An 8,380-nucleotide genomic window follows, 5' to 3' on the forward strand; every position below is an offset into this window, starting at 1 on the left:
GTCGACTCTGAGGATCCCCTGCGGAGGCATGTACGCGAGTTTTGGTGTGCGGATTGTGCGTAACGGAGGCGCGATGGGTGGTTGACGATTGCGGTACGGCGGAGAGTGCGTGGTAGCGTGTGGTGCGTCCGTAAAGTGGATTTTGTTGACGGGTGGGAGACGAGTAAAGTATCCGGGGATGTAGCTCAAATGGTAGAGCGCTCGCTTAGCATGCGAGAGGTACAGGGATCGATACCCTGCTTCTCCAGGCGTGTGTAGTATAGTGGTCAGTACCTCACCTTGTGGCGGTGAAATCCCTGGTTCGAATCCGGGCACGCGCACTCTTATGCTCATTATGCTGCTTTTACGTGCGCGTTATGGACGCTGCGCCGCCCCTAGCCGTCGCCATGCACACCCGCCACGCTCTCGGTCCCCAATTACCGCTTTTTGTCGCCTTTCAGCCTACCGGCGTGAGCGGTCCCGGCCGCTCTCCTCTTGTCGCCCTCACGACGACACTGCTGCGGTGCGACTCGATGGCATTGTCTTGTGGCTCGGTCTAGTAACGTAGTGGAGCTGTAGTACCTCCCGCGTCGTCGGAGCTCACCAGGCCACCGGAGAGAGTGGATGAAGCGCCCCGAATGGCCGTCCTGGCAGTAGGAGGGTCGTCCGGCGGACAGTCGTTGTGCCGTCCAAGTCGCTCCGGCGCGAGCCAAAGAGGCGGAACACGCAGCGGACGAGCTCACGGTCGGGTTGTGGAGGCTGAGCGCGCCGTGCGCGAGGCGGCATGTGTGGAAAGAGCGTGCGATCGGTTTGGGCCGTGCGGAGGCATGTACGCGAGTTTTGGTGTGCGGATTGTGCGTAACGGAGGCGCGATGGGTGGTTGACGATTGCGGTACGGCGGAGAGTGCGTGGTAGCGTGTGGTGCGTCCGTAAAGTGGATTTTGTTGACGGGTGGGAGACGAGTAAAGTATCCGGGGATGTAGCTCAAATGGTAGAGCGCTCGCTTAGCATGCGAGAGGTACAGGGATCGACACCCTGCTTCTCCAGGCGTGTGTAGTATAGTGGTCAGTACCTCACCTTGTGGCGGTGAAATCCCTGGTTCGAATCCGGGCACGCGCACTCTTATGCTCATTATGCTGCTTTTACGTGCGCGTTATGGACGCTGCGCCGCCCCTAGCCGTCGCCATGCACACCCGCCACGCTCTCGGTCCCCAATTACCGCTTTTTGTCGCCTTTCAGCCTACCGGCGTGAGCGGTCCCGGCCGCTCTCCTCTTGTCGCCCTCACGACGACACTGCTGCGGTGCGACTCGATGGCATTGTCTTGTGGCTCGGTCTAGTAACGTAGTGGAGCTGTAGTACCTCCCGCGTCGTCGGAGCTCACCAGGCCACCGGAGAGAGTGGATGAAGCGCCCCGAATGGCCGTCCTGGCAGTAGGAGGGTCGTCCGGCGGACAGTCGTTGTGCCGTCCAAGTCGCTCCGGCGCGAGCCAAAGAGGCGGAACACGCAGCGGACGAGCTCACGGTCGGGTTGTGGAGGCTGAGCGCGCCGTGCGCGAGGCGGCATGTGTGGAAAGAGCGTGCGATCGGTTTGGGCCGTGCGGAGGCATGTACGCGAGTTTTGGTGTGCGGATTGTGCGTAACGGAGGCGCGATGGGTGGTTGACGATTGCGGTACGGCGGAGAGTGCGTGGTAGCGTGTGGTGCGTCCGTAAAGTGGATTTTGTTGACGGGTGGGAGACGAGTAAAGTATCCGGGGATGTAGCTCAAATGGTAGAGCGCTCGCTTAGCATGCGAGAGGTACAGGGATCGATACCCTGCTTCTCCAAGCGTGTGTAGTATAGTGGTCAGTACCTCACCTTGTGGCGGTGAAATCCCTGGTTCGAATCCGGGCACGCGCACTCTTATGCTCATTATGCTGCTTTTACGTGCGCGTTATGGACGCTGCGCCGCCCCTAGCCGTCGCCATGCACACCCGCCACGCTCTCGGTCCCCAATTACCGCTTTTTGTCGCCTTTCAGCCTACCGGCGTGAGCGGTCCCGGCCGCTCTCCTCTTGTCGCCCTCACGACGACACTGCTGCGGTGCGACTCGATGGCATTGTCTTGTGGCTCGGTCTAGTAACGTAGTGGAGCTGTAGTACCTCCCGCGTCGTCGGAGCTCACCAGGCCACCGGAGAGAGTGGATGAAGCGCCCCGAATGGCCGTCCTGGCAGTAGGAGGGTCGTCGGGCGGACAGTCGTTGTGCCGTCCAAGTCGCTCCGGCGCGAGCCAAAGAGGCGGAACACGCAGCGGACGAGCTCACGGTCGGGTTGTGGAGGCTGAGCGCGCCGTGCGCGAGGCGGCATGTGTGGAAAGAGCGTGCGATCGGTTTGGGCCGTGCGGAGGCATGTACGCGAGTTTTGGTGTGCGGATTGTGCGTAACGGAGGCGCGATGGGTGGTTGACGATTGCGGTACGGCGGAGAGTGCGTGGTAGCGTGTGGTGCGTCCGTAAAGTGGATTTTGTTGACGGGTGGGAGATGAGTGAAGTATCCGGGGATGTAGCTCAAATGGTAGAGCGCTCGCTTAGCATGCGAGAGGTACAGGGATCGATACCCTGCTTCTCCAGGCGTGTGTAGTATAGTGGTCAGTACCTCACCTTGTGGCGGTGAAATCCCTGGTTCGAATCCGGGCACGCGCACTCTTATGCTCATTATGCTGCTTTTACGTGCGCGTTATGGACGCTGCGCCGCCCCTAGCCGTCGCCATGCACACCCGCCACGCTCTCGGTCCCCAATTACCGCTTTTTGTCGCCTTTCAGCCTACCGGCGTGAGCGGTCCCGGTCGCTCTCCTTTTATCGCCCTCACGACGACACTGCTGCGGTGCGACTCGATGGTATTGTCTTGTGGCTCGGTCTAGTAACGTAGTGGAGCTGTAGTACCTCCCGCGTCGTCGGAGCTCACCAGGCCACCGGAGAGAGTGGATGAAGCGCCCCGAATGGCCGTCCTGGCAGTAGGAGGGTCGTCCGGCGGACAGTCGTTGTGCCGTCCAAGTCGCTCCGGCGCGAGCCAAAGAGGCGGAACACGCAGCGGACGAGCTCACGGTCGGGTTGTGGAGGCTGAGCGCGCCGTGCGCGAGGCGGCATGTGTGGAAAGAGCGTGCGATCGGTTTGGGCCGTGCGGAGGCATGTACGCGAGTTTTGGTGTGCGGATTGTGCGTAACGGAGGCGCGATGGGTGGTTGACGATTGCGGTACGGCGGAGAGTGCGTGGTAGCGTGTGGTGCGTCCGTAAAGTGGATTTTGTTGACGGGTGGGAGACGAGTAAAGTATCCGGGGATGTAGCTCAAATGGTAGAGCGCTCGCTTAGCATGCGAGAGGTACAGGGATCGATACCCTGCTTCTCCAGGCGTGTGTAGTATAGTGGTCAGTACCTCACCTTGTGGCGGTGAAATCCCTGGTTCGAATCCGGGCACGCGCACTCTTATGCTCATTATGCTGCTTTTACGTGCGCGTTATGGACGCTGCGCCGCCCCTAGCCGTCGCCATGCACACCCGCCACGCTCTCGGTCCCCAATTACCGCTTTTTGTCGCCTTTCAGCCTACCGGCGTGAGCGGTCCCGGTCGCTCTCCTTTTATCGCCCTCACGACGACACTGCTGCGGTGCGACTCGATGGTATTGTCTTGTGGCTCGGTCTAGTAACGTAGTGGAGCTGTAGTACCTCCCGCGTCGTCGGAGCTCACCAGGCCACCGGAGAGAGTGGATGAAGCGCCCCGAATGGCCGTCCTGGCAGTAGGAGGGTCGTCCGGCGGACAGTCGTTGTGCCGTCCAAGTCGCTCCGGCGCGAGCCAAAGAGGCGGAACACGCAGCGGACGAGCTCACGGTCGGGTTGTGGAGGCTGAGCGCGCCGTGCGCGAGGCGGCATGTGTGGAAAGAGCGTGCGATCGGTTTGGGCCGTGCGGAGGCATGTACGCGAGTTTTGGTGTGCGGATTGTGCGTAACGGAGGCGCGATGGGTGGTTGACGATTGCGGTACGGCGGAGAGTGCGTGGTAGCGTGTGGTGCGTCCGTAAAGTGGATTTTGTTGACGGGTGGGAGACGAGTAAAGTATCCGGGGATGTAGCTCAAATGGTAGAGCGCTCGCTTAGCATGCGAGAGGTACAGGGATCGATACCCTGCTTCTCCAGGCGTGTGTAGTATAGTGGTCAGTACCTCACCTTGTGGCGGTGAAATCCCTGGTTCGAATCCGGGCACGCGCACTCTTATGCTCATTATGCTGCTTTTACGTGCGCGTTATGGACGCTGCGCCGCCCCTAGCCGTCGCCATGCACACCCGCCACGCTCTCGGTCCCCAATTACCGCTTTTTGTCGCCTTTCAGCCTACCGGCGTGAGCGGTCCCGGCCGCTCTCCTCTTGTCGCCCTCACGACGACACTGCTGCGGTGCGACTCGATGGCATTGTCTTGTGGCTCGGTCTAGTAACGTAGTGGAGCTGTAGTACCTCCCGCGTCGTCGGAGCTCACCAGGCCACCGGAGAGAGTGGATGAAGCGCCCCGAATGGCCGTCCTGGCAGTAGGAGGGTCGTCCGGCGGACAGTCGTTGTGCCGTCCAAGTCGCTCCGGCGCGAGCCAAAGAGGCGGAACACGCAGCGGACGAGCTCACGGTCGGGTTGTGGAGGCTGAGCGCGCCGTGCGCGAGGCGGCATGTGTGGAAAGAGCGTGCGATCGGTTTGGGCCGTGCGGAGGCATGTACGCGAGTTTTGGTGTGCGGATTGTGCGTAACGGAGGCGCGATGGGTGGTTGACGATTGCGGTACGGCGGAGAGTGCGTGGTAGCGTGTGGTGCGTCCGTAAAGTGGATTTTGTTGACGGGTGGGAGACGAGTAAAGTATCCGGGGATGTAGCTCAAATGGTAGAGCGCTCGCTTAGCATGCGAGAGGTACAGGGATCGATACCCTGCTTCTCCAGGCGTGTGTAGTATAGTGGTCAGTACCTCACCTTGTGGCGGTGAAATCCCTGGTTCGAATCCGGGCACGCGCACTCTTATGCTCATTATGCTGCTTTTACGTGCGCGTTATGGACGCTGCGCCGCCCCTAGCCGTCGCCATGCACACCCGCCACGCTCTCGGTCCCCAATTACCGCTTTTTGTCGCCTTTCAGCCTACCGGCGTGAGCGGTCCCGGCCGCTCTCCTCTTGTCGCCCTCACGACGACACTGCTGCGGTGCGACTCGATGGCATTGTCTTGTGGCTCGGTCTAGTAACGTAGTGGAGCTGTAGTACCTCCCGCGTCGTCGGAGCTCACCAGGCCACCGGAGAGAGTGGATGAAGCGCCCCGAATGGCCGTCCTGGCAGTAGGAGGGTCGTCGGGCGGACAGAGTCGTTGTGCCGTCCAAGTCGCTCCGGCGCGAGCCAAAGAGGCGGAACACGCAGCGGACGAGCTCACGGTCGGGTTGTGGAGGCTGAGCGCGCCGTGCGCGAGGCGGCATGTGTGGAAAGAGCGTGCGATCGGTTTGGGCCGTGCGGAGGCATGTACGCGAGTTTTGGTGTGCGGATTGTGCGTAACGGAGGCGCGATGGTGGTTGACGATTGCGGTACGGCGGAGAGTGCGTGGTAGCGTGTGGTGCGTCCGTAAAGTGGATTTTGTTGACGGGTGGGAGATGAGTAAAGTATCCGGGGATGTAGCTCAAATGGTAGAGCGCTCGCTTAGCATGCGAGAGGTATAGGGATCGACACCCTGCTTCTCCAGGCGTGTGTAGTATAGTGGTCAGTACCTCACCTTGTGGCGGTGAAATCCCTGGTTCGAATCCGGGCACGCACACTCTTATGCTCATTATGCTGCTTTTACGTGCGCGTTATGGACGCTGCGCCGCCCCTAGCCGTCGCCATGCACACCCGCCACGCTCTCGGTCCCCAATTACCGCTTTTTGTCGCCTTTCAGCCTACCGGCGTGAGCGGTCCCGGCCGCTCTCCTCTTGTCGCCCTCACGACGACACTGCTGCGGTGCGACTCGATGGCATTGTCTTGTGGCTCGGTCTAGTAACGTAGTGGAGCTGTAGTACCTCCCGCGTCGTCGGAGCTCACCAGGCCACCGGAGAGAGTGGATGAAGCGCCCCGAATGGCCGTCCTGGCAGTAGGAGGGTCGTCGGGCGGACAGTCGTTGTGCCGTCCAAGTCGCTCCGGCGCGAGCCAAAGAGGCGGAACACGCAGCGGACGAGCTCACGGTCGGGTTGTGGAGGCTGAGCGCGCCGTGCGCGAGGCGGCATGTGTGGAAAGAGCGTGCGATCGGTTTGGGCCGTGCGGAGGCATGTACGCGAGTTTTGGTGTGCGGATTGTGCGTAACGGAGGCGCGATGGGTGGTTGACGATTGCGGTACGGCGGAGAGTGCGTGGTAGCGTGTGGTGCGTCCGTAAAGTGGATTTTGTTGACGGGTGGGAGACGAGTGAAGTATCCGGGGATGTAGCTCAAATGGTAGAGCGCTCGCTTAGCATGCGAGAGGTACAGGGATCGATACCCTGCTTCTCCAGGCGTGTGTAGTATAGTGGTCAGTACCTCACCTTGTGGCGGTGAAATCCCTGGTTCGAATCCGGGCACGCGCACTCTTATGCTCATTATGCTGCTTTTACGTGCGCGTTATGGACGCTGCGCCGCCCCTAGCCGTCGCCATGCACACCCGCCACGCTCTCGGTCCCCAATTACCGCTTTTTGTCGCCTTTCAGCCTACCGGCGTGAGCGGTCCCGGCCGCTCTCCTTTTATCGCCCTCACGACGACACTGCTGCGGTGCGACTCGATGGCATTGTCTTGGGGCTCGGTCTAGTAACGTAGTGGAGCTGTAGTACCTCCCGCGTCGTCGGAGCTCACCAGGCCACCGGAGAGAGTGGATGAAGCGCCCCGAATGGCCGTCCTGGCAGTAGGAGGGTCGTCCGGCGGACAGTCGTTGTGCCGTCCAAGTCGCTCCGGCGCGAGCCAAAGAGGCGGAACACGCAGCGGACGAGCTCACGGTCGAGTTGTGGAGGCTGAGCGCGCCGTGCGCGAGGCGGCATGTGTGGAAAGAGCGTGCGATCGGTTTGGGCCGTGCGGAGGCATGTACGCGAGTTTTGGTGTGCGGATTGTGCGTAACGGAGGCGCGATGGGTGGTTGACGATTGCGGTACGGCGGAGAGTGCGTGGTAGCGTGTGGTGCGTCCGTAAAGTGGATTTTGTTGACGGGTGGGAGATGAGTGAAGTATCCGGGGATGTAGCTCAAATGGTAGAGCGCTCGCTTAGCATGCGAGAGGTACAGGGATCGACACCCTGCTTCTCCAGGCGTGTGTAGTATAGTGGTCAGTACCTCACCTTGTGGCGGTGAAATCCCTGGTTCGAATCCGGGCACGCGCACTCTTATGCTCATTATGCTGCTTTTACGTGCGCGTTATGGACGCTGCGCCGCCCCTAGCCGTCGCCATGCACACCCGCCACGCTCTCGGTCCCCAATTACCGCTTTTTGTCGCCTTTCAGCCTACCGGCGTGAGCGGTCCCGGCCGCTCTCCTTTTATCGCCCTCACGACGACACTGCTGCGGTGCGACTCGATGGCATTGTCTTGGGGCTCGGTCTAGTAACGTAGTGGAGCTGTAGTACCTCCCGCGTCGTCGGAGCTCACCAGGCCACCGGAGAGAGTGGATGAAGCGCCCCGAATGGCCGTCCTGGCAGTAGGAGGGTCGTCGGGCGGACAGTCGTTGTGCCGTCCAAGTCGCTCCGGCGCGAGCCAAAGAGGCGGAACACGCAGCGGACGAGCTCACGGTCGGGTTGTGGAGGCTGAGCGCGCCGTGCGCGAGGCGGCATGTGTGGAAAGAGCGTGCGATCGGTTTGGGCCGTGCGGAGGCATGTACGCGAGTTTTGGTGTGCGGATTGTGCGTAACGGAGGCGCGATGGGTGGTTGACGATTGCGGTACGGCGGAGAGTGCGTGGTAGCGTGTGGTGCGTCCGTAAAGTGGATTTTGTTGACGGGTGGGAGATGAGTGAAGTATCCGGGGATGTAGCTCAAATGGTAGAGCGCTCGCTTAGCATGCGAGAGGTACAGGGATCGACACCCTGCTTCTCCAGGCGTGTGTAGTATAGTGGTCAGTACCTCACCTTGTGGCGGTGAAATCCCTGGTTCGAATCCGGGCACGCGCACTCTTATGCTCATTATGCTGCTTTTACGTGCGCGTTATGGACGCTGCGCCGCCCCTAGCCGTCGCCATGCACACCCGCCACGCTCTCGGTCCCCAATTACCGCTTTTTGTCGCCTTTCAGCCTACCGGCGTGAGCGGTCCCGGCCGCTCTCCTCTTGTCGCCCTCACGACGACACTGCTGCGGTGCGACTCGATGGCATTGTCTTGTGGCTCGGTCTAGTAACGTAGTGGAGCTGTAGTACCTCCCGCGTCGTCGGAGCTCACCAGGCCACCGGAGAGA

At 61.2% G+C, this 8,380-nt stretch overlaps 1 protein-coding gene and 22 non-coding genes across 23 annotated transcripts; 22 read left to right on the forward strand and 1 right to left on the reverse strand.

Annotated features, from left to right (window-relative positions):
• Positions 1 to 174: 174 nt before the first annotated feature.
• PHYSODRAFT_t933 lies at positions 175 to 247 on the forward strand. The gene has a single exon. It is a non-coding gene; the product is annotated as a tRNA-Ala (tRNA).
• A 1-nt stretch (position 248) lies between these two features.
• Positions 249 to 320, forward strand: PHYSODRAFT_t934. Its single transcript has one exon. It is a non-coding gene; the product is annotated as a tRNA-His (tRNA).
• A 632-nt stretch (positions 321 to 952) lies between these two features.
• On the forward strand, positions 953 to 1,025 carry PHYSODRAFT_t935. The gene has a single exon. It is a non-coding gene; the product is annotated as a tRNA-Ala (tRNA).
• Position 1,026: 1 nt separating this feature from the next.
• Positions 1,027 to 1,098, forward strand: PHYSODRAFT_t936. The gene has a single exon. It is a non-coding gene; the product is annotated as a tRNA-His (tRNA).
• Positions 1,099 to 1,730: 632 nt separating this feature from the next.
• On the forward strand, positions 1,731 to 1,803 carry PHYSODRAFT_t937. The gene has a single exon. It is a non-coding gene; the product is annotated as a tRNA-Ala (tRNA).
• A 1-nt stretch (position 1,804) lies between these two features.
• Positions 1,805 to 1,876, forward strand: PHYSODRAFT_t938. Its single transcript has one exon. It is a non-coding gene; the product is annotated as a tRNA-His (tRNA).
• Positions 1,877 to 2,508: 632 nt separating this feature from the next.
• Positions 2,509 to 2,581, forward strand: PHYSODRAFT_t939. The gene has a single exon. It is a non-coding gene; the product is annotated as a tRNA-Ala (tRNA).
• A 1-nt stretch (position 2,582) lies between these two features.
• PHYSODRAFT_t940 lies at positions 2,583 to 2,654 on the forward strand. Its single transcript has one exon. It is a non-coding gene; the product is annotated as a tRNA-His (tRNA).
• Positions 2,655 to 3,286: 632 nt separating this feature from the next.
• Positions 3,287 to 3,359, forward strand: PHYSODRAFT_t941. The gene has a single exon. It is a non-coding gene; the product is annotated as a tRNA-Ala (tRNA).
• A 1-nt stretch (position 3,360) lies between these two features.
• Positions 3,361 to 3,432, forward strand: PHYSODRAFT_t942. The gene has a single exon. It is a non-coding gene; the product is annotated as a tRNA-His (tRNA).
• A 632-nt stretch (positions 3,433 to 4,064) lies between these two features.
• On the forward strand, positions 4,065 to 4,137 carry PHYSODRAFT_t943. The gene has a single exon. It is a non-coding gene; the product is annotated as a tRNA-Ala (tRNA).
• A 1-nt stretch (position 4,138) lies between these two features.
• On the forward strand, positions 4,139 to 4,210 carry PHYSODRAFT_t944. Its single transcript has one exon. It is a non-coding gene; the product is annotated as a tRNA-His (tRNA).
• A 632-nt stretch (positions 4,211 to 4,842) lies between these two features.
• On the forward strand, positions 4,843 to 4,915 carry PHYSODRAFT_t945. The gene has a single exon. It is a non-coding gene; the product is annotated as a tRNA-Ala (tRNA).
• A 1-nt stretch (position 4,916) lies between these two features.
• Positions 4,917 to 4,988, forward strand: PHYSODRAFT_t946. The gene has a single exon. It is a non-coding gene; the product is annotated as a tRNA-His (tRNA).
• Positions 4,989 to 5,084: 96 nt separating this feature from the next.
• Positions 5,085 to 5,435, reverse strand: PHYSODRAFT_334321 (hypothetical protein; the record flags this gene model as incomplete). The annotated part of the gene is made up of 1 exon (XM_009531584.1): positions 5,085 to 5,435. The coding sequence occupies one exon, from the start codon at positions 5,433 to 5,435 to the stop codon at positions 5,085 to 5,087; it is 351 nt and encodes a 116-aa protein (XP_009529879.1).
• A 186-nt stretch (positions 5,436 to 5,621) lies between these two features.
• On the forward strand, positions 5,622 to 5,694 carry PHYSODRAFT_t947. Its single transcript has one exon. It is a non-coding gene; the product is annotated as a tRNA-Ala (tRNA).
• A 1-nt stretch (position 5,695) lies between these two features.
• PHYSODRAFT_t948 lies at positions 5,696 to 5,767 on the forward strand. Its single transcript has one exon. It is a non-coding gene; the product is annotated as a tRNA-His (tRNA).
• Positions 5,768 to 6,399: 632 nt separating this feature from the next.
• PHYSODRAFT_t949 lies at positions 6,400 to 6,472 on the forward strand. Its single transcript has one exon. It is a non-coding gene; the product is annotated as a tRNA-Ala (tRNA).
• Position 6,473: 1 nt separating this feature from the next.
• On the forward strand, positions 6,474 to 6,545 carry PHYSODRAFT_t950. Its single transcript has one exon. It is a non-coding gene; the product is annotated as a tRNA-His (tRNA).
• Positions 6,546 to 7,177: 632 nt separating this feature from the next.
• Positions 7,178 to 7,250, forward strand: PHYSODRAFT_t951. The gene has a single exon. It is a non-coding gene; the product is annotated as a tRNA-Ala (tRNA).
• Position 7,251: 1 nt separating this feature from the next.
• Positions 7,252 to 7,323, forward strand: PHYSODRAFT_t952. Its single transcript has one exon. It is a non-coding gene; the product is annotated as a tRNA-His (tRNA).
• A 632-nt stretch (positions 7,324 to 7,955) lies between these two features.
• Positions 7,956 to 8,028, forward strand: PHYSODRAFT_t953. The gene has a single exon. It is a non-coding gene; the product is annotated as a tRNA-Ala (tRNA).
• A 1-nt stretch (position 8,029) lies between these two features.
• On the forward strand, positions 8,030 to 8,101 carry PHYSODRAFT_t954. The gene has a single exon. It is a non-coding gene; the product is annotated as a tRNA-His (tRNA).
• The last annotated feature ends 279 nt before the right edge of the window (positions 8,102 to 8,380 follow it).

Source organism: Phytophthora sojae (assembly GCF_000149755.1).
Source record: "Phytophthora sojae unplaced genomic scaffold PHYSOscaffold_5, whole genome shotgun sequence".
In the NCBI taxonomy this organism is placed as follows: domain Eukaryota; phylum Oomycota; class Peronosporomycetes; order Peronosporales; family Peronosporaceae; genus Phytophthora; species Phytophthora sojae.